The following is a 25,074-nucleotide window of genomic DNA, read 5'->3' on the forward strand; positions in this document are numbered from 1 at the left end:
GTGCGTAATCGACTCCCGGACCTGTTTTTCTTAAATTCGCAGACCAAAATCATTTTTAACGGTGAACCGGTCACACCTTAATAAAAGATCGGTGGCGACTCCCCATTTTATTTTCAAAAGTCGATCCCCATTTTTTCAAAATTTAAAAATGGTTTCGACATAGTCTTTTAATAGGTTTTCTCATTTTTTATTAGACTTAGGACATGTTTAGGTTCATTTACTAATATAAGTTTTCTTTTCATATTACGATCCAACCACATAATATAGCTTAGTACTAATTAAATGTTAGATAACCAATAAGTCAATATTTGCTTTTATTTTGTTTTGTGTGTAAATACCATTAAGGACAATATAAAAAAGATATTAATGTAATTAATGAATATTATTATACCAATTTGTTTGAAAAATATAAGTATACAAAATGAATATGCTACACTTAGGGCATCAAATCCAACAATCTTTTCACATTTAAGAGTTTTTTGTTATCCTTGTTATGCTAAGAACCCTCATATTCAGGATAAAGTAACCCCTCGTTTGATTCCTTCGGTTCTTATGGGTCACTTTACTGTTCAAAAAGGCTACATTTTGCTTAATCTTGAGACTAAATGTTTGTTTGTAAATCACGATTTTACCTTTCATTAATTTGTTTTTCCTTTTAACTTTCCTCATTCACACCAACCTATTTTTCTTTCTGCCATTTTTTGTCCTTTTTTTTTTACTCTAACTTTCTTACTTTATAACCTATCACGCCACTTTCACCTACTACTACATCTCCTACCATCTTATAATATTGTTAACCCACCTACACTCATTGTTTTATAACCTACTCCTTTACCTGTTAGTGACACGTTATCTAGCCCCTCAACTCAACCTTCACCTTGTACATCTATATGTTACCTTCATATTCTTTCTTTGGTCCTTTTTCTTTTTACCTAGCCCTTTACATGATCTTCCTTTATGACGTACTTCCTGCATTTGACTTAGTATTATATGGAGTCAACGTTGATTTGAATTTTCTTGAAGTTTAAGGCTTTGTTTCGACTATATGCTTTGTATAATTTTTGGTGATTTTAGGTCCACTCAGCATCAGTTGGTTACAAGGTCTAGAGACACGGCCGTGTGTCTCCTCCTACACGGTTTAAGCTCTACTACACAGTTTAGCCATACGGCCATGTCCCTGTACCACACGGTCTCTGCCTTGTCACATGGTTTGGCCTCATGGCCGTATAACCCATGTTTTCACTATTTACCTATAATTTTTTTTTTGTAAAAGTTTCAATTTAATCCATAATTGTTATTGGTTTGTTTAAATGTTACGTCAGCTCGAATTAGGTCCCGATATAATTGAATAGCTTGGAAATGATATTTTTGACTATGTTTGATTGATTGCTGAACAACGTTAACTTTTGTAGTGGTAATATCTTGTACTCGGGTTCAACGACTGGATCGGGTATGGGGTGTTACACTGTGAGTTAGAGGGAGACTTATTTTGTTATTATTGGCTTTTTTTTAATCATTAGCTAAAATGTGTTTTTTTTCAACATGTCAAAAGGAGAGATTGTTGGAACTTTAACTATCTATGTTTCAGCCACTACATGCCATGTTAGAACATCACTTGATTTTATTTATGCAGGTTATTTATTTTTTCCCTTTTGTAGAATTTGAAGAGAAATGAAGTATTTTTTTAATGGGAAGAAATTTTATCCTTATTCTTTAAAGTCTTTGACTTAGTATTACATGGAGCAAACATTAATTTGAATTTTCTTGGAGTTTAAGTCTTTTATTTTAAATGTTTATTTACTTCCTTAGTTATTTGGAGAACGGGTTGATCTCATACTATAAATAACCTATTAGTTTTATGTGTAATTTTAATAGGTGGAAGGAGGATCAATTTATATATAATCAACTTTTGTTCTGGCATGTCCATCAAGTAACCGAATAAATGAAAAAGAATGATTTAATTTAGTATTAAATTAAATATCTTAATTACTTTAAGTTGAGCCAACTTAATTTTTCCCAAACTAAAATCTTATCGTATACCAAATCATAGTAGCGGCACCCCCTTTTTTGTTTTTGCCAAGGGAAATGTTGTGGGAAGAAAATGAAAATAGAATCAATGAAATAGAATGAAATTGAGAAAAACAAGGATGATCGAAACCTTGTTATAACATTATATGGGACAATCTTGACCCACTTTGTTGTAGTTGCACAAAAACGTATAGATTTTTCAATCTTTTAATGGCAAAATTAAAGTCAATTAATGTAGATTTCGTTGTCAAAAAGGTAAAGTTTGTGGAGTTGGTTTGCAACTTGGTAAGGGGGAGGATACTAGCAGCAAATGTTCAAATTTGAGATGAGAAGGTGACTGGTGGCTACGACATTTTACATTGTTGATTTGGTTTTGAAAGATTGCATATTTTCTTTTTCTTGTTGTCCCGTGTTGGTGATCATGGTGCTGGTTTAGTTTGTTATTTTTACAATGGTGCTATTTGGTTGGAATTTGTTTCAGACTTGATATCTTATTCCTTGTTTGTGCACTTTGATTGATCATCCTTTATGTATCCTTTGCGATTTGAGATGTTCGATTGACTAATTCACGAATAAATATACATGTTTATGGCCCAAGCTAATAGTGGACGTAGTTTTTAAGCATGATATTTTTGATGCATTCTCCTAGGGGGAGTTCTTTATTTTAAAGTCAATTTCAGAGGAAGAAACTCTTTGGCATTTTTCCTCAAAAGGGGAGAAGATTAGTAATTATTAGAATTAAGTGAACCAAATCCTTATTTAAATAAAATACAGTGTTAAAATAAAAAAAAGTAAGATCCCTATAGAACTACACTTCTTTTATTTTATTTTAGAATAATGTTTTTTAAACCTTATTAAACTCCATCTATTTGATATTGATTAGAATAAGGTGTTTCATTCTTGCTACACTCCTATTAGGATATGGTTTTACAAGCCTATAAATAGACATAATCTACTCCTCTTGTAATTATTCGAATTCGACATAGTGAATTTTCTTCTCCTCTACCTATGGTTTTTTTCCAAAAGGGTTTCTACGTAAAAATCTATGTGTTCTTTATTTTTATTTCTCTTTCCTTTGCGATATATTGTCATTACCGACATTCTATTTTTACACATTGGTATCAAATATTCCGGGTTGATCATCTTAATCATGGTAATAGCTTCTTTGAAGTATGAAATTCCGTTGTTGGATCGCAACACCAAATTCACGTTGTGGCAGATAAAGATCTAGACAATTCTTGCATAGATGAACTTAGAGAAAGCCCTATTAGGGGTAGATAAGATACATTCGACATTGATGGAGGAAGAGAAGAAGCGCAAGGATTGAAAGGCGTTAACACAGTTACATCTGCATTTGTCTAACGAATTTTTGCAGGATGTGATGAAGGAGAAACCACCGCTGGATTATGGAAGAGGCTGGAACAAATATGTATGTCGAAAACTCTAACCAGCAAGTTGCATATAAATCAGCATCTTTATGCTCATCATTTGGAGGAAGGTGCGTCTGTGCATGAACAGTTAACAGTGTTTAAAGAAATTCTCTCAAACTTGGAGGCCGTGGAGGTTCAGTATGATAAGTAAGATCTAGGGTCAAAATGGAGCTTTTGTGTGGACAATTCTTTTATTTTATATGTTCATTTATCTCCCTGGTTACTTGGAGAAGGTGTCAATCTCATACTATAAATAAACTATTAGTTTTATGTGTAACTTTAATAGGTAGAAGGAAGATCAAAATCAACTTTTGCTCTGGTATATGTCCATCAAGTAACCAAATAAATGAAAAAAGAATGAATATTAAATATCTCAAGTACTTTAAGTTGAGTCATCTAATTTGAGACTTAAATTTGCCCATATATTTGAACTAAAATCTTACCATATACATATTTCGGTATTCGTCTAGACCAATTCATACTAGCAACACCCGCTCTCACTTTTTGGAAAGGAAAAGTAAAATTGTTAACCAAATACATACCCTGTCATTCACCCTCACCCGTTCAATTTATGTTAGTACAAAACTCCAGTAAGAAAAAACTCGAACACACGATCGGAACTCGAAAAGAAAAGAAGAAATAGGACAGGCTCCAAGGCGTGTATCAAGCCACTATCTTTAAGGTTATATTCGCCCCCACTTATCTTCAGTGTGAAAACGAGTTCCAAGCAAATTAACCTCGAGGATACAATGAAGCCATGACTATTTGCGTTTTGCACTGACGAGAATAGTCCACTATGCACTGAGTAATGTATAACAAAAACTCAATTTCTACAAAGGATTTCTGCAGCAATACTTTATAGAATAATCTAATAATATTAGAAAATGAAGGAAGAGAAGAAATAATATTAGAATTTGTTGATATGATTTCCAAATGAAATCTCATTCCTATTTATTGGAATTTTCATGTCTCTTCATAGAGACATCTTTCAATAGGTGTCTTTATGAATAAATAAATAATAATTATTCATTTAATTTTGTAACTATTCAAATAATATTTTTGAATAGTTATAATTCTTTTTTTTTAAAAATCAAATGATATAACTTTTGACCAATGACCAAAAGTTTTATCTTTTGATTAATTACACCCATTCATTTATAGTTATTGGGATACTATAAATATTTGAAAATATTCCAACAATCTCCCCCCATTTTCAAAATATTTAGATTTTGATATTCTTGGAAATCAATTTGCATAAATAAAGGTGTCTTACGATTGAACCTTCACTTAGTGAAAACATGTTAAAGTTAATCGAAATTGTATGGTAGACTAAACTTTGAACCAACTATTCCATTTGATTAACTGAACACATCTCACACAATGATTTCAACATCAGTCAATGCATAGTATCTAGGGACACTATTATAGCCATGTGTCTATGTCCTCTTTTCATGAGTGCTGTCAGAGCCAAGCCCTTAAGCTCCTAGAAGCGGCCACACTTCCACTCACATAGGTAGATCCCATCAAAAGTGTTCCCGTAATTATAACACTCTAACATATTTATGTTATGGGTCCATTAAGAGTACATTACTCATCCTTCCCTTATCATTACGGGTACCTAGCACTTTAATCTTAGGATGGATTTATTTATAGTGCTAACAGTCACATACTAATGATGTACTTTGTCTCATTGAACTCAAGACTTGACGTTATACCAAGCGTTGAGTCGAGTTTCCATCATGGGTGACTCTAATTAATAGGCTTGAGTCCCATCCCTTTGAGGTCCTTTTTACTGCATCTCTAGCAAGACTTTTTGTCAAAGGATCTGCCAAATTTTCACTTGACCTCACATAATTAATAGTGATCACTCCATCAGAGATTCATTGTCGGACATAACTATGTCTTAATCCAATGTGTCTAGAGTTTCCATTATATACTTGGCTATATGCCTTTGCTAGAGTAGCCTCACTATCACAACGGATAGAAATAGGTGAAATTGGCTTAAGCCATAAAGGTACATCATAAAGCAAATTTCTTAACCATTCTGCTTCTTTAGATGCAGCGGCTAATCAATAAATTCTGCTGCCATGGTGGAATCAGTAATACATTTTTGTTTCTTGGAACCCCAAGAAATGACTCCTCCACCAAGAATGAAGATCCACCCACTAGTAGATGCATGATCTTCCAAACTTGTAATCCAACTAGCATCCGAATACCCTTCTAAAACTGGAGGATATCCATTATAACACAATCCATAGTTAATAGTTTTCTTTAAGTACCTAAGTACTCTATTTAAAGCTTGCCAATGCAAACTACTTGGATTACTTGTGTATCTACTCAATTTTCCAATAGCATATGCAATATCTGGTCTTGTACAAGTCATTATGTACATAAGACAACCAATTAGACTTGCATATTTCAATTGATCAATTTTCCTACCAGCATTAGATACTAATTTTAATTGAGGATCCATGGGTGTAGATGCTGATATACAGTTGAAAACATCAAACTTTTTAAGCACATTTTCAATGTAATGTGATTGTGATAAAGCTATAGTGCTTTCATCTCGGGTTATTTTAATCCCAAGAATAACATCTGCTACACCCATATCCTTCATAGCAAAGTTGTTTAACAAGAATTTCTTTGTCTTTTCTATTTGTTCCAAATCCGTGCCAAAAATGAGCATGTCATCTACATATAAGCAAATTATAACACCCTTTCCATTATCAAATTTACTATATATGCACTTATCGGATTCATTTATTTTATAGCCATTAGCTAAAACAACCTTGTCAAACTTTTGGTGCCATTGTTTTCGTGCTTGTTTAAGCCCATATAAAGATTTAACAAGCTTACATACCTTATGCTCTTGTCCTGGAACAACAAATCCTTCCGGTTGCTCCATGTACACTTCCTCTTCCAATTCACCATTTAAAAATGCAGTTTTAACATCCATTTGGTGAACAACCAAATTATATATAGAGGTAAGTGATATTAATAGTCTAATTGTAGCAATTCTTGCTACTGGAGCATAGGTATCAAAGTAATCAATACCTTGTCTTTGTGTAAAACCTTTTGCTACCAACCTTGCTTTAAATTTATCAATGGTTCCATCGACCTTCATTTTCTTTTTGAAATCCATTTACAACCTATTGGTTTGGAACCTGGTGGAAGATCAACTAAGATCCAAGTTTGATTTCCCATTATTGAATCCATTTCATCATTTATTGCTTCTTTCCAAAAAGCAGAGTCTTGAGATTTCACTGCTTCTTCAAATGTAATAGGATCAGATTCGGTATTATAACAATAAGGTATCTTATTGCATATACTTTCACTTTTCCTTCTACAAGAAACATAATGAAATCTGGTCCAAAATCTTTGACCTTTTTAATCCTCTTACTTCTTCTTAATTCTTGACAAAATTCATCATTATTATCAATTTGTTTCAATGGAATCTCATTCTCATTTGAAGAATGAATCAATTGTTGTGGTTGTAATTGTCTTGATATAGAATTAAATCTATTTTCATCAAAAATAGCATCTCTTGATTCAATAACCGTATTAATTGAAATTGAATCATTTGGTTCAATTACTATGAACCTATATGCCTTGCTATTATGTGCATAACCTATAAATATGCATTCAATTCCTCTTTCACCTAACTTTTTACGTTTAGGTGTTGGAACTTTTACAATAGCTCTACAACCCCAAACCTTTAAATAATTAAGGTTTGGTTTCCTTTTCTTCCATTGTTCATAGGGGATTATTTTAGTTTCCTTATTAGGAACTCTATTCAATATATGACAAGCTGTTAGAACAGCTTCTCCCCAAAAACCCTGTCCAAGACCTGAATATGATAACATTGAATTTACCATTTCAATCAAGACTCTATTTTTCCTTTCAGCTACATCATTTTGTTGTGGTGTGTAAGGGGCTGAAACTTGATGGACAATTCCAGTGAGTTCAAAATAACTTGGATTATAGTATTCTCCACCTCTATCCGATCTTAAGCACTTGATAAATGATTCACACTGAAGTTCAACTTCAGATTTATAAACTTTAAATTTATCAAGCGCTTCATCTTTTGAATGAAATAAATATACATAACAATATCTAGAACAATCATCAATAAAAGTAACAAAATATTTCTTTCCACCTAATGTAGGAGTATTATGCAAGTCACATAAATCACTATGTATCAAATCAAGCAATTTTGTTTTCCTTTTAACCTTAGGGAAAGGATTTCTTGTAATTTTAGTCAACATACAGGTATTGCATTTTTCAATATTATTATTAAAAACAGGAATTAAATCTAATTTATACATGTCACTCAATTTTCTATAATTCAAATGACCTAATCTATAATGCCACAAACAAAATGATTCAACCATATAAGCAGAAATAGTATTTTTATTCTTATTAATAATATTAAGTTTGAACATGCTTTCATACATATACCCTTTTCCCACAAAAATTCCTCCCTTAGACAAAATAAACTTATCTGCCTCAAAAACAAGTTTGAAACCAAACTTATTCAACAGACTTCCAGACACTAAATTTTTCCTAACTTCTGGTACATAATATACATCATTTAAGGTTAAAACCTTTCCAGAAGTGAATTGTAGTTCAACAGACCCTTTGCCTTTAATTGTTGCGGTGGAAGAATTTCCCATGTACAAGACATTGTCATTTTCACATTGTGTGAACTTTGTGAACATGCTTTTGTCTTTGCACACATGTTTGGTTGCTCCGGTATCAATCCACCATGTATTATCATCTTGTGCCATATTAATTTCAGATATCATTGCAACGAACTTTTCGTTATTATCAGCCTTAGAAGATGATTTCTTCTTTAAAAATCGACATTCATTCTTGAAATGTCCCGGCTTTCCACAATGATAGCATGAGCCCTTTTGTTTCTTTTTGAACTTAGGTGCTCTATCAGTCTGATTGAACTTTCTCTTGAATGGTTTAGTAGTCTGTACTTCCTCCGTAACATGTACTTTGGCATTTTCAGAATTTAGGTTCTGATCTTGTTTTCGATACTCTTCTTTAATACGAAGATGATTTGCCAAAGCCTCAAGAGATATTTTCTCTTTCTTATGTTTTAGACTTCTTTTAAAGTCTTTCCAAGATGGAGGAAGTTTGTCTATTATGGAGGATACCACAATCATTTCATCCATTTTCATATCATATTGCTTAAATTGATTCAGCATCTTTTCAATATCACGAAATTGTTCCATAACAGAACGACCATCAACCATTTGATAATTATTGAAACGACTGACAAGAAATTTCTTACTTGTAACATCTTCGGTCATGTATCTTGCCTCCAATTTGTCCCATAATTCTTTAGCGGTGACGTCGTTTTGGTAGGTGTCGAACAAACCATCAGATAAACCATTTAATATGTGGCCCATGCACATGTAATCAGCATTGTCCCATTTTTGTCTTTCTCGGGTTGCAGCAACAGATTCATTTTCATTCTCTTCAGGTCTTGGAGTATCCAAAACATAAGCAATATTCAAAGTTGATAACAAAAAAATGCATCTTTTTCTGCCATCGTCGAAAATTGCCACCATCAAAACGATCAAGTTTAACAAAGTTGGAAGCCAACTCCCTTAGTGTTCCACTTTCATGTGTTGTGGTAGTCATCATGAAATATAACCTTAAAATTGTTAGTACAAAACTTCGGTAAGGAAAAACTCGAACACACGATCGGAACTCGAAAAGAAAAAGAAGAAATAGGACAGGCTCCAAGGCGTGTATCAAGCCACTATCTTTAAGGTTATATTCGCTCCCACTTATCTTCAGTGTGCAAACGAGTTCCAAGCAAATTAACCTCGAGGATACAATGAAGCCAATGACTATTTGCGTTTTGCACTGACGAGAATAGTCCACTATGCACTGAGTAATGTATAACAAAAACTCAATTTCTACAAAGGATTTCTGCAGCAATACTTTATAGAATAATCTAATAATATTAGAAAATGAAGGAAGAGAAAAAATAATATTAGAATTTGTTGATATGATTTCCAAATGAAATCTCATTCCTATTTATTGGAATTTTCATGTCTCTTCATAGAGACATCTTTCAATAGGTGTCTTTATGAATAAATAAATAATAATAATTATTCATTTAATTTTGTAACTATTCAAATAATATTTTTTGAATAGTTATAATTCTTTTTTTTTTAAAAAAATCAAATGATATAACTTTTGACCAATGACCAAAAGTTTTATCTTTTGATTAATTACACCCATTCATTTATAGTTATTGGGATACTATAAATATTTGAAAATATTCCAACAGTTGGAGTTTCGTTAAATCCTACCGCGAGAAGGACTCCTCCGCCGTCTCTACTGCCACGTCGTCGCTTCGCGGTCTTCAGCAACCACTCGAAGATTCTGTTTCTGTTATTGACGCGAATATTGGGTATGATGCAGTGGATGATAATAATGACCACGCCATTGCTGTCAGGGATTTAAATTGCGGTCGCGGTCGCGTTTTCGGTCGCGTCGCGTTTGTCGCGGTCGCGGACATAACGGACGCTATTGCGGTCACTGCGGGTATCGCGATCGTGATTTTTTTTCAAATTCGCACAACTTATTGTAAAATATAGTAATTATAATTATAATTATAAAAATTCACTTTTAATGATTTTAGAATGTTTTCTAGCACTTATAAATCTTTATTAATATGATATGAGAACACAACTTTATATATGAAGTCCATGTCATATTAAAAATTGTGTCCAGAAATTTATATATATATATTTAAATTTAATAAAGAAATTTTCAAATAATTATTTTAAGACAAATTTTAACAATGGATAGGTGGATAAAAGCACAATTTACATGCCTATTTTCTAGTGGTTAAAATGGACGGTGGCTGCCCCTAATTAATGAGTAAAACAAGAGTCAAAGAAGAAACAAAACAGAGCAGCATGCCAATTGCCAATAAAGCCACAAACATAAACAAAAACAGAAAAATTAAAAGAAAATGAAACGATTCTTTCTATTCCCTAACCCTAACCAGTAGCCTCCAAGGCTCCAAGCCTCCAACTCATCAGACTATCAACAAAAATGGCTGAATCTCTACTGCTGTTGAAACTTGAAAGTGTGAAAAACCAGGTAAAGGAATACTGGCTTAGAACTTAGAAGGGCTGAGAAAGAACTGGAAGAAACCTAGAAGTACTTCGAAGAGGAAATAGATGGGTTTGCTTTTCAGATTCAAGTCCTCGGCAGTTGGCTCGGCTCCTTGCTTTCATCTGCTGCTTGTTGTTTGCCCATATATAAGAAACAGAATTTCATATTTCTTTTTCTATTAGTTTTGAGTTTTGATTACTTTTTTGTTTCTTTGACTTCTTTTTACTTTCTTTTTAATTGAAAGCTCTCTGATTTTGCACTTTGCAGGTGGGGAATATATTCCCTTTTGTTTTTCACTGTTTCTGTCGATTTTTGTTTGAGGGGATGACTTTTTTTTTAAAATTTACTGTAACGGAAAATAACGTGAATAGCGGCCCGTTATTGCCGCAATTGGCCGTTACCCGTTAAGTTGCGGCCGCGACCCACCGCTATTGGCGTGACTCCGCTTCACACCGCTATTTTCAACAAAAGCGGTTTCGGACGGTGCCGCTACCGCTATATAACGGCCGCTATTCTGATATCGTCCCGCTATTTGAATCCCTGATTGCTGTGGCTGCCGCCACTGCCGCGGTTGCCGAAGCAGCCGTTGCGGCTGCTCAAGCTGCCGCTGTGGTGGTTAAGCTCACTGGAAGCAATGGTAGGTGCGCGCGTGATCCAGTGGCTCACATTAGCAACAGCTACGGGGCAGGCGAGGAATTAGCTGCGGTCAAGATACAATCTACATTTCGTGGATACCTGGTTTGTTCTTATTTATTGATTATTCTTACTTTCAGCTTACTTATCCCTTTATCATGATTTTGATGAAAATTTCTGGGATTATCGAATAAGATCATGTTGAATGCGAGAAACGTGTCGCTCGTGCTCATTTGAGTCACCAACTCTTCCTATTCTGAGGCATTGAACTTGTTTTTTCATAAAAGAATAAAAAATCCATATTTATATTTTCCAGAACGAAAGCACGAAACTGTAGAAGAAAGCAAAGCCTTAGTGGAAACTGTTTTGTTTCCATTACTGAAACGATGTCGTTTTCTAGTTCGTCCTCTTTCTTCCAGCTACTGTATTGTTGGTCTATGTAGGTAACCTTTCGTTTTACAATGAGTTAAGCAAAATCATCTAATTTTGGGTGTTAGTTAATTAAACCTGGATTATTGCTGTCTAATTATTGAAAGCTTAAAAGGGTACCCAACAAGGCAACAACCCTTTTTCTAAGGGTCAATAACAATTATATAGCTTACCCAATTAAGAATCCACCAGTTGTCAGCATTTTCTGATCAGAAGACTTTGAATGCAATGGAACTTTTCTGGGGAAATGGATGACCTGGGTCCAAGATTTTCTATAATCTTTGGGTTGAAATCTTCTGGGTAAACTGAAAAGGGTGGGTCCAATCCAGTGGAAAAAAGTATGTGTTTCCTTAAGTGTATTTCCATGACCTTTTTGTTTGGGAGATGATATAAAAAGCTTTTGGTGTGGGTTGGTAGGGGGCGGCTAGTGTGAAGTCTTTTTCCCCTTTTATACTTTTGTCAGATCTTTAAATTTTTTTATGCTATAGTACTATTAATATATTACTGTGACTATCTATCATCTGCATGGCTACTGGAGCCTGTTATCTTTAAATTTTTCATGCTTCTGGTACTTGTTTTCTGCATCTGCCACGGCACCAGATTTTAGCAATTTCCTTACTTTAATCATAAATGATTCAATGTGGTCCTGTTGCGTTGTGACCTTAGTTGGCCATTTGTGATTGCCCTTTTTTCCTAAGTAGATAGTTTGCTTGTTGCTTTTAGTTGTTGGGTTGCTTGCTCTTAAAGTCATTAATGGAGGATTTTTACCCAATAGTTTGATATGTTGGTGAAGTGATTATAATGAATAATGACCCTTTAATTTTTTTTGTCAAATGACCTTGTTTGCTTGCTTGACTATACTTTTTTAAATTTTTTTGATGTTAACCTTTTAAAGGCAAGAAGGGCTTTGAGAGCACTAAAAGGATTGGTGAAGCTTCAGGCATTGGTTAGAGGCCATATTGAAAGGAAGAAAACTACAGAATGGCTAAGACGGATGCAAGCATTCTTGCAAACAGAAGCACGTGCTCGTGCCGGGCAGACCCAAATTTCTGAATCTTCACGAATAAGCAGTAAATCTTCTCACTACCTCCATCCAGTAAGTCAGAATAGTTCTTCCCTCTTTTCATTTTTTGAGATTGAGATGGTTGGATTTGTTACATAGATTTCTCCTTGTGCTTATTAGATTGATATAAACTTGTGTATTTTGTTGTGCTTATTAGATTGATATAAACTTGTGTATTTTGTAATTGTTGGTGACTCTGGAATCTCTCTATTAATGTACAGGGTCCACCAACCTCTGAAAATTTTGAACATGCTGTTCAACTGAAGAGCACAAAATCCGAACAATCATCAATGCTGAAGGTATGCTTTTCATATCCGTTTGAAGCTCTATTGCTGGACTTAGGTGAGTGTTGGGTACGGTTGTGTCTAACAAACGCAAATTCAATCCTTTTGAAGTTTTCCGTAGATTTGGAGTGCAATACTTTTTTTAATTAAGTCCGAATATGTAGGATACAAATTTCAAACATGAGTATTTAATAAATAAATAAATAAATCGGATAATATAAGTTCAGAGTTTCTTTAAGGAAACTTTTTAGTAGTATTTACTTATTCGGCATTGACTATGCATGCTTAACTAACTTATTCCAACAATTTCAGAGAAATGGCTCAAGATTGAGTGGAAGGACTTGTGATAATTATGAGCAAATACACCCAGGTTGGTATACGTCCGACCACTGGATTGATGTTCGATCATGGGATCAACGAGGGCATTCGACAAGAATTGGTCATATGGTTGATGAAAAGAATGACAAAATTCTTGAGGTTGATATTGGGAAACCCCGTTTCACCTCCAAACTCCGAAACTTGTTTCGCTCTACACACCTTGCATTGAATTCTGATCTATATAGTTGTAGCTTCACAAATTCTAGAGACTCACATCAAACTGCTCCTACTCCTTTGTTTGAAGCTCAGTCTTTAAATCCATTGAAGTTCCCTCATGAGGTCGAGGAAAGTCTTTTCTGTACTGTTGATAATAGTCCAAATTTCCATTCGGCATCATCGAAAGGGGGAAGTTCTATGAGAAGCCCCTTTACTCCTGCCAAGAGTGATGGGTCAAGAAGCTATTTAAGCGGTTACTCAGACCACCCAAATTACATGGCTTTCACTGAATCTTCAAGGGCTAAGGTAAGGTCTCTGAGTGCTCCAAAACAAAGACCCCAGCATGATAGATCCATTTCGACAAAAAGGTATTCCATTCAGGGCTTCGGAGAATTGAAATCAAGAACACTGAAGTCTGGCTTGCACGCAAACTTTGCAAACAAGGCTTATCCAGGTTCAGGTTGTTTGGACAGGCTAGGAATGCCTGTTGGATATAGATATTACTAAATAAGGGTTTGCTGTGTTCCCTTTTGCTTTATGTTCATGTTTTCATGCGTAGGTAGGACTTATGTTGATGACTCTTGACCTAACTCTTTGTGTTATGGTGCATGTGACTTCCAATCAAGTTCCAAAGATCATGTATTCAAAATGTGCTTTACAAGGAGACGAGTAACCTTATGAAAAACAAAGATGAAATAGGGTTTAGTCATAATTGTCTCTTTGTCCCTTTTCTTTAATCCTTCTTTTGTAGATGTGATTAAAGTTATTCATTCCTGCTTGTGACCCTTTATATAAGTTTTGCATGCTGACAGAATTCTAAAGGCATGTGAACTACATTTGGCAATCTTTATTGGCAACCATTAGAAAATAATCCCAACTTTTGGTGGTATTCAGACTAGTAGGTAGGTTTTGGCATGCAGGTTAAAAGAAAAATCTATGGAATTTACGAAGCAGCCAAGAGTTTTTCTGGCTCAGGCTAGAAAAGGTTTATGTACTGAAGAATCAGGGGGCAACGAGGTGATCCGAAGTCTCAGTCAGGACAGTGAGAAGTCAAAAAAAATAGTACAAATTGCATTAAAATGTGTTTACCAAGGAGCAGAGAAGGGGGTCAATGTCCTATCACCTTGATATAAGATTCGTGCCAATGTATTTCTATAGGTGGATCAGAGCAGAGCAGTGTCATTTCTATAGGTGACTTTGGAAGAAAAAGGTCTGAAAATGCGTCGAAGATTTATCTCTCCTTTTTAAGTAAACCTGCACTCAATGACAAGATATATAATGTATAAAATGCCATCCATATAAGAACAACGAATTTACTAATATTCAAATATAATCTTAAAGCATATACATAGGCAAATATCAAGCGGAAGAAATTAATAAACGAATAAAAATTGTGAAAGAATGGAGTGTGACAAGATGAAGACTGGGGTTTATAGTAGTAATGGTAATGGTTTCATTATTATTTTCCACAGTGCCAACTTGATATAGGAACGCAGCTCAGGTAATGGCACCAGCTGCAATGGTCATTTCCATTTTCTCCTCTAAACAGCATCACCAATCCCATTGTGAATCTGCATCCCATCCATAAATTAAACAACATATCAATCTTTCCAGTCAACAGAAGGACGGCTAAATTAAAATGCAGGATTTAGATACTTACCCAATTATGACCAAGACCACTGCAATCACCTAGAAAACATACTGGTATGCCTTGTGCTTAGATTTAACAGGTGCACCAGCAGGAACATGCTGACATTGAACCCACCCGAATTGGGGACGAAGCAGTAAAACAAACCCAAGGAGAAAGCCGGTCAAGAAGCCACCGATATGTGCAAAGTTATCGACGTGAGGAAGAATCCCTACTACTAAGTTAATGGCAATAATGACCCCAAGTGTGATTAGAGCAGCAGCCTACACACATACGTCAACAAACTCAAAATTAACAATTATGCAACAAACATCAAAGCAATTACTATTTTCCAATAGAATGCAACATGTAAACATTTTTGCTTTCAAAGCGTATATATAAAAAGGCCAGATAACATACCTTATTTGTGTAGATAGTCCAGTTAGTCAGAAGCTCCGATAACATTGCTCTCAGAAGGCTGAATAAAGCACCAGAGGCACCAACAAAAATATTATCTTGAATGAAAAGAGATGATAGTATACTCCCTCCAAAGCCGGACAATAGATAGATAAGCCCAATACGCACTGTTAGGGGAAAAACACATATAAAAGCTTTAACAGCAAGATGATCAAATTCTTCATTCAGCAAGTAATGAATCAAATGATCATTAATCAAACACTAAGAAAAGGACAGAGCATAAGGAATCCAAATTGTTTTTCAAGGCGAATTCCAATAAAGACCAAGCTCAACATGTTAGCAAGCAGATGAATAACGCCAGCATGTAGCCAGATGCAAGTGATGAGCTTCCATCCTTGCTTGTCATGCACTACCTTGTCCCAATTTAGTGCTCCTAATTTGTCCAATCTGAATAAGAACAAATATTAGAAAGTTAGAAGAGCTACAATTATTGCAAATGACATGGCCTAATTAAAATCTTGTTATAGACTGAAAAAGAACATGAAAGATACACATCATATAAAAATTCAAGGAGCCTCAAAGTTCAATTCTAACCCAATTCGAAGTGGGTTTAAAACCATCAGATTTAGAGATGGGGGGTAGATGCGGCTTACGTATGAGAAGAAGGACCAAAGAGAGGATTTTCTTTCAAAGGCTGAAAAGAAAGCTTGCCAAGGAACTTAGCCACGCAGCTGCCTTCAAATCCCAGATTATTGTTAGGGCAATCATTGATATACATCACCACAAAAAAAAAAAACAGCAACATTAGCCACCACGAACATTGGAACAAGCCACGAAGTCCATTGCTTTTCAGTGTTTTCAACATAGAAAGGAGATGATGATTAGTGATAGCTATTTGCTCTGTTCTTCCCATTCCTTCCTCCTCGCTCTAGATCCCCACTTGCCATCCTCCTTCAATACAAAAAATCATTTCTTTTTCAAGTTTAATGAATAAATTTTGTACCTTTTTTTCTTCTGTGGGGTTTTCTTTTTCAATGGAAACTGGGATCAAACTCAAATTTATATCTATTTCGATTACTAGAAATGGAGAGAGATTTGGGTTGTGGGTACAGATTTAACCGTTGAGCTACAGCCTACAAGTTTTTATAGCTGTCAGTCAGTCTGTCTCTATCTTTGAGCTTTGTTTCGTGGTGGTTTGTGAGGTTGACTGTTGGGTTTGATAGAGTAAAAGCTTGTTCTTTACCTCTTCTTGTAAATGTAACATTGATGAACCCCAAAATCATTAATAAAGTGATGCATTAGTTTTTTAACCTTTTGATGAAGAATGAACGTTATGGAAAGTGAATCTAACTTTGTAATTATCCCCACCTGGAAATGATCAACATTCTACACTCTTATCACTTTAAATTCAGGATCACCATACCCTTTTTATGCCATAATAATCATGGAAAAATAAGAAAATTCTAATGTCTCATTTCTTTTAAAATATGTTATTAATTTCTATTGTTAAAAATTTGAGATTTAATCATTATACTTAAAAATTAAAGTTTTTATTTTTTTGTCTGATTTAAAAATTTTAGTCGAACTATTATTGTTGATGATAATTTCCATTAAAATTTATTAATTTAATATATTTATTTTTTGTTAATCATATCTCACATGATATGAAAATAATCTAATCAATGTGCAAAGTTAATAAATTTTGACAGAAAATACTAATAATATTACAGATTGGACTAAAATTTCTAAATAGAAGAAAAAAAATTTAATTACTAAATCTCAAGCTTAGACGAAATAGAGCATATTTTAAGCAAATAGTTAATATATCTTCAATTAGTGAATGGTAGACGGCGTCCAGCCATATGTGGCTGTCAATTTTTCATTTCACGGTCAATTAATTTAAAGGAAAGAAGGAATTGAGAGTACATCTTGTAAAAGCAGCATTTGAAACTGAGGTCTTAAAATAGAAAAATTGCTTTAAAAATTATAAATTAATTGTTAAAAATTTGCAATTCTGATTCCTCTAAAATAGTGGGTTAGATAAAGTTTGTAAAATTCTTGTGAAACAGAAGGAGTGTAATAAAATAGGAAAAGGAATTAAGAAATATAGTTTCCTATATGGATATTTAACTTACATATAATTTGTAAATTATTCTTTGGTTTGAAGAAAATTCCATAAACTCTGGCGTTAAGATTTTTGGTGTAAACCTTAATAGATATATAAATATGGATTTTAAAATTTTGCTTTATGAAATTAATGGTAAAAATGGGTATGAAAGGCTGATGCCTTCCATGTTAAGGAGCTGATCACAAACACTCAAAATGAAGAGTAAAGCCGCGTTGCTATGACTTTTATTGTTTAAATGACACGCTGAAATTGCGCGGAGTAGGATAGGAATTGCTCAGCAAATGAAGCGAAATTTTATAGGTGGAGTGAATTGGCAGCAAGCCACTACGGGTTTCAGTTGGTTGGCTGGCTGGACTAGTTCCTTTGGCTTTCAACCTACGCTCTACGCCTCCGCCATCTGCCATTTGCCTTTTCACTTTCTTTCTACTAAAGCTCCTCCATTCATATAAAATAGACACACAAATCGGACGGAGCTTATTTAAATAAATAATAATTGCTGCAACTACATGCATAAAGACGTTAGGTGAATGAAGCTAATGCATCTAATGAGACAAAATAAAAACATTTCACTGAAATCGAGACCACAGCAGCACCTACTAATGTTACGGATTTAGTTCTTTAGTTTGGTAATCCACGTGGCTTTAGGCAATTTTTTGAGTTTAAATCCTGCCTAAGTCAGCCTATTCTCGTAAAATAAGAATTATTGTAGAAATTCTCTAAGGCATTGAAGCAAAGCGAAAGCAAACTTTGAAAAGGAAGAAGCTATGAACAAACAGAGAAAGCCACAGAAAAATAGTGCACACCAAGTGTTTGAGTAAATGCTCTTAAAAGTATTCAATTACTATGAATGATTACAACTGAGTGAGTACAAATAAGGGGAAGACCTCTATTTATAGTTAAGCTCCCCAAAACCAACAGTACAAATTGAATTACATCAATGGTCAAGATTAGAGTCTATCTACAATTAAAAGTATTAAGGATTTACACTATTACACTGGTAACTCTAATTTTATTGGAGTGTTTCACTGGGTCACCAAGGCTTCAAGTAGATAGGCTTCTTCATGGGTTCCACGAGTCGGGCCAATTCATGTGGGTCAAATGAGTCCCATTTAATAAATTGTTCTCTATGGAACATTTTGTGTGCAATGGTCACAGGCTTTGATCCGTGGCCCGTGACATTCCCCCCACCCATTCTCGCGACACCCGCATTGTGTCCTTGAAATGCACTAGTTTAACTTGTCTTGGAATGGTCTCGATGCCTCGGCTAATTCCCTACTTCTCTCTCTACCGGATCATCCTGCCTCTCGAAACATTTGTCTCAGTTTATGTCTCAATCGTCGCCTAACTTGTACTATATCTCTCTTGTACATTTCGATTGTAAGAGGCCACCGCTCTTATTTGCCCCCATTATGACTTACCTTTATCAAGATCTTCTTGATTTGCACAAATAGGCTTAAGCATACCTACATTGAACACCGGGTTTACTTTGAGTCTTGCCGCTAACCCTGGTTTGTAAGCCCCTCGACTTACCCACTTCAAAACTTTGAAAGGGCCCTTCTACCTTTTTCAAACCAACGATAAGTCATAATGTAAAACACTAGTAAAGTGTTTAAAATATATCTTGCCCGTAGCATTTACTCGCTCCAACTGTCTAGTTTGCATCACCACTTTTCTCCCAAAGTTCGATGCACGACCCACCTATCTCTTAAGTAGTAGTCTCTCTAATGGCTCAACAAGCTTCATATTGGTTTTCCCCCCTTTAGCATTTCCAAAAGGGTCTTCATAGCATTCTCATATACTAAGTTAATATTCCTCCCATATAGAATATCTTTAGCTAACTGGATTGTCGACAATGCATTTGTTCCGCCCTTTATGTCTCGACTCACTAACATAACACATTGTGGTTGTTGAGTATCCAAGATGCTCATACAGTCGGAAAAAGGAACCAAAAGAGCATTAATCTTGTAAAGGAAGTTCAAGCCAAGAATAAAACCGTAATTTTCCAAGTGGATTACCTTAAAGTCTTCCTTGCCTTTCCATTGACCAATCTGTAGCTCAACCTCTTGTGCTACTCCCACAATCGGGACCTATTTGGAATTAACAGTCTTAATCTTCTTAGTTGATTTGGTAATTGAGAGACCAAGTTTACCCACGGTATTTTTTGATATAAATGGGCGTAATGCCCTCGTAACAATAAAAGCACTCTTCCTCTTTGGAATTCAAGGCTTGTTGTGCACCAGATGTCATGTTAACCATTACAAAATATAAAAAAGCATCAGATGCTTGATAAAGAAAAAAAGAAAAAAAAAGTGCAACTATAAGTCATAACAATGTCTGTAAACCCAAAATCCAAAGATGTGTCTAATGAAAATTAACAGTAACATAAATATACTAGTTAGGATGAATAATTCAAATTTTAGTAAATAAAACCAAATTTTCAAAAGAAATAAAATACATGATGAATAACATAATTTTTTACCTGTTAACTTTATCCAGGATAACAATCTTGTGCCGTCCAGGCGGTAAAGTTACTTTCTTTAGAGCAAACATCTTAATTTTGTTCTAGACAAAATTTATTCCCTTAATAAGAAAAAGAAAAGTGAAAACCCAAGTTGCCAACTTGTTATTCAAATGCTAAAGAAATTAAAATTCCATGAAACCCAAAAGTTTGCCTACCTGTCATCAGATGCATTAAGCTCCAAAACAACATCCTTATATTTTGGCCCTAAAAACTCATGCAAGAGCAAAATACTAGTTGTTTTACCAGTTCCAAGAGGACCTTGGAAACATCATGTAGAATGTTTATGCAACGAAGAGCAGTTTTTTATTTCTTGGAGTTCCCTAGTTTTCTTTCATTCATCAACTCATTAAATAGATTATGTCATTGAATAAACAACAACCATAGAAAACAAGTTTTTGCTACACCAGATCTCACTATAACCAAGGCAAAATCACCCTATATGTTCTACTGTCCTTACTAACAAAATTTCAGGGTTTTCACATTGGAATTCCCAACCTAATTGTGGAATGTTACCACATAACACTTAACCAAAATTCACAGTTAATATTCTATGAAAAAAATGAAGATTCAACAGTTAATTTTTGTTTGAAAGGGTCTCAAATTTTGAAAACTTCAAAGATTGTCCATGTCGAATACTTGTTTATTATAAAAACCTCGAAAATTTTGGACTAGCCAATCGAGCAGATCAACTTGATTTTGATTCGGGTTAATCTTGATCAAGTTAATTCAAGTTTTATAATTTTAGGTTAGTTTGGTTTGGGTTAGTTTTTGGTTTAACTCATAACGTGATGAACCTTTCAACAAGTCAGTATTGTCCTTGGTCGAGGATTTTTCTCCCGACTCTAGGGGATGGCCGAGTGCTAGATGTGGTCAGATCAACAGAGTAAGAGTGCCTTATCTGTAACACTCCTAACCCGTATCCGTCACCGAATTAAGGTTACAAGGCATTACCGAACAAAACACAACCATCTCAAAATCAGTACATATATATTATATATATTATTTAAATATAATAAACTTAGTCTAATATAAAACAAAATGCAAAATATTAAACTTCTCTTCTAACCATTTTTAATAAACAAAGACATTAAAATCTAACTAATAAAGACATTACGAACTAGCAAATCCATAAGGAAATAAACCATTTTAGTATGGCTATTATAATCATATACAATACAACAATGTACGATCTTCAAAACATTTATCTAGTCTATACATGCCATAGTTAGAATTTAAATATTTTAAATACCGAGATAATAGATAGGGTGATGAACTTGCTGACAACCCCCGAGCTTGAAGCTTGATCTTTAAGTCTATAAAATAGAAAGATATAAGTAAACAAAGTAAGCTTTTATAGCTTAGTAAGTCTATAGAATAACAACAAATATATTTATAAAAATCATAATATTTCCTGGTACACTTAATGAATTCGCAAACACTGTATATATTAACAAATACTTATAGATAAATGCATACATAATTATCAACAATTAAAACCGAATGTATATACACTTTAACGTAAATAGCTGATTGCATATATAGACATATGTTTAACAAATTTTATAACCGAATGTGTATACATCTTTATTACCTGCATACATTCGAATGCACATATGTATTTATCATGTGCATATAATTGATCATACACATATATACCAATCGCATTTTATATTCGTTTGTATATATATACTCATTATGAATTTATACCTGAATACATAGCTAATACATACATTCGAATATATATACATATTCTTCATATACATATAAATGAGTACATTTATATATATATCTCGAATGCATACATAAATAGTTATCAAACACATAGGGTCAACATATATAAATTTAACAACCGCATATCACCATATGCATTTATAAATTCAACAATCGCATATACCTAATATACATATACCTTTATTAATTGTATATACCGAATGCATACAATTATGTTTAACCAATACAAAACCCGAATGTAGGTGTATACTCACCAAGCATGTAAAAATCGAGTGTTTCTGTACTCATCGATTTCATATAATAATAATCATAGTTATATCAATTGCATATTCTCACATAATTTAAACAGATTCACCGGCACTTAGCCTGCTAGGTTTTAAATCCTGATTCGATACACCGACTTTTAGCCTGCTAGACTTATAGTCTGAAATATATCACCGGAATTAAGCCTGCTAGACGTAAAGTCTGAATTATTTTACCGGCATCAAGCCTACTAGACATAAAGTCTGTATTACATTCGATCACTTTATAATGATCCAAACTAATAATTTCATATCTTCACTTCCATTCAAGAACTTTTACATGAATATACATACATAATCGAAACTTTCACATACATATATAAATTTCATACTTAAATTCATTACAATAACATATACACATAATCTTTGCATAATCAAACCTCATATAAACTTATATAAATGTCCTACCTAAATTCAATAAAAGAACATATACATATATGTAAGCATGCTCATTCGAATACAACATATACATATAAATTATAACTCACATATATATATACCTATTCGAAACTATATATATACAATTATAAGTTACATATTTTTAATCCAATCCAAGAGTTTATACTTCTATATACTTATGTATATATATACATATATTCGAACCTAATTTATAAATGTTATACATACCTTTGATTTATACCAGGAATTTATACATATACAACATTTGTACTTTAACTAAACTCAAAAACTTATATATATACATATATATATTCGAGTATTATACATACATATATATATACATATCTTTGTCTAAATTCAAGATTTGTTCATGCATTCACATATATATATTTGATCTATCGTATGTATATATATAACTTTCTTACCTAATTTCAAGAAAATAAATTTACATATATATATTCATGCTTACTCGAACATCACCTATTCTTGATTACATTTCATATCTTCATTTCAAACCATGAATTTATACAATATCATATTTGTATATTCGAACATGTTATATATATTATCCACGCTTCAAAATTTATTCAACTAATATACTTTAAATTATAGCTCAAAATAAAATACAATTAGTATGCATGTATAAATATTAACTTAATAAATTTTAGTTGCTAATAGACTTACCTCGGACGGTAAAAAGTCGAAATCAGACGATTAATCGACAACTTTAGTTTTTCCCCAATTCAACTCTGATTTCTTCGGTTTTTGATCTAATTATATTCAAAATAAGCTAGTTTAAATATAATTACATTCAATTTAATCCAAAAAAACACATAAATGGGTAAATTACCATTTTACCCCTAACATTTACACTTTCTACAATTTAGTCCCTATTGGATAAAACACAAAATACACAAAATTTGTTCACAACATTCAAGGGCCGAATGTACCTATTGTTCATACAAGTCCTCACATTTCATTTATTTCACATTTTATTCCCTCAAAAATTTAATTTCACAATTTAACTTTAATTACTCAATTTCACAAAAATTTCCAATACAAAACATATTAATCTAAAATATATCTTTCATTATTCATCATCAAACATCAAAAAACACAAATGTTCATCAATGGCACAACTCAAAATATTCATCAAAATTAAAAATTCAAACATGGGTCGGATAGTATTCGAAACAACGATCTCAAAAACATAAAAATTATTAAAAACTGATGTAAAACATACCTTGAATTAAGCTTGATAATGACCGAATATCTCAAAGCTTTTAAACCCTATTTGATTTTCTAATTTTCAGCAATGAAGAATGAAATTAATGGCTTCAATTTGATTTATTATATCATATGTTAATTTAATTATTAGTTTACTATATTAACCTTTATTACAAAATATATAAACCTTATAATGTAAGGTCATTTTTTACCATTATCACCCATTCACATAATAATGGGCTTTTTACCTATTAAGAACTCTATATTAACAAGACATTAGCAAATTAACACTTTTCACAATAACTAGCCAATTTTTTTTTGCGCGATTAAGTCATTTTTCTTTAATTGATCACTCAAACGACAAAATTAAAACACGAAAATTTCACAAAATTAAATTCACACATAATAAACACACAAAATAATATTAAAATATTTTTGACTCGAACTTGTGGTCCCGAAACCACTATGTCCGATTAGAGTCAAAATCGAGCTGTTACAACTCTCCCCCCTTTAGGGATTTTCGTCCCCGAAAATCTTACCGGTGAATAGGTATGGGTAGTTCTTTCATTGTATCCTTTGGCTTCCAGGTTGCTTCCTCAACTCCGTGTTTATGCCACATTACTTTAACTAACGAAATTTTCTTATTTCGTAACTCTTTAACCTCACGAGCTAGAATGTAAATCGGTTCTTCTTCATATGACATATCAGATCTAATCTCAATCTCTGACGGACTAATCACATGTGTAGGATCGGATCGGTATCTATGAAGCATCAAAACATAAAATACATTGTGAATCTTTTCTAGCTCAGGTGGCAACAGCAATCTACAAGCAACCGGCCTGACACGCTCTATAATCTCATACGGTCCAATGAATCTTTGACTCAATTTGCCTTTACGACCGAATCTGAGTATTTTCTTCCACGGTGAGACTTTCAGAAAGACTTTATCTCCAATCTGAAACTCTAAATCTTTTCTCTTCAAGTTTGCATATGATTTCTGACGATCCGATGCTATTTTCAGACTATCCCGAATCACTTTTACTTTCTGCTCAGTTTCTTTAATCAAATCGACCTCGTGTATCTTATTTTCACTCAACTCGGTCCAATACAATGGTGTATGACATTTACGATCGTACAAAGCCTCGTAAGGTGCCATTTTGATACTAGATTGA

General features: G+C 33.5%; 1 protein-coding gene and 1 pseudogene across 1 annotated transcript in view; one reads left to right on the top strand and one right to left on the bottom strand.

The window, feature by feature from the left end:
• Positions 1-14,262, top strand: part of LOC107930013 (uncharacterized) — a 17,635-nt gene extending 3,373 nt beyond the window's left edge. Inside the window, exons 2-6 of the mRNA XM_041100064.1 lie at positions 9,772-9,934; positions 11,016-11,345; positions 12,565-12,765; positions 12,954-13,031; positions 13,329-14,262. Coding sequence (XP_040955998.1) covers positions 9,772-9,934; positions 11,016-11,345; positions 12,565-12,765; positions 12,954-13,031; positions 13,329-14,057 — 1,501 coding nt within the window. The 3' untranslated portion in view covers positions 14,058-14,262. The remainder of the gene's footprint in view (positions 1-9,771; positions 9,935-11,015; positions 11,346-12,564; positions 12,766-12,953; positions 13,032-13,328) is intronic.
• Positions 14,263-14,849: 587 nt separating this feature from the next.
• LOC107930059 (RHOMBOID-like protein 2) lies at positions 14,850-16,894 on the bottom strand (annotated as a pseudogene).
• Positions 16,895-25,074: the final 8,180 nt, after the last annotated feature.

The sequence above is a fragment of the Gossypium hirsutum genome, chromosome D08 (genome assembly GCF_007990345.1).
Source record: "Gossypium hirsutum isolate 1008001.06 chromosome D08, Gossypium_hirsutum_v2.1, whole genome shotgun sequence".
Taxonomy (NCBI): Eukaryota; Viridiplantae; Streptophyta; class Magnoliopsida; order Malvales; family Malvaceae; genus Gossypium; species Gossypium hirsutum.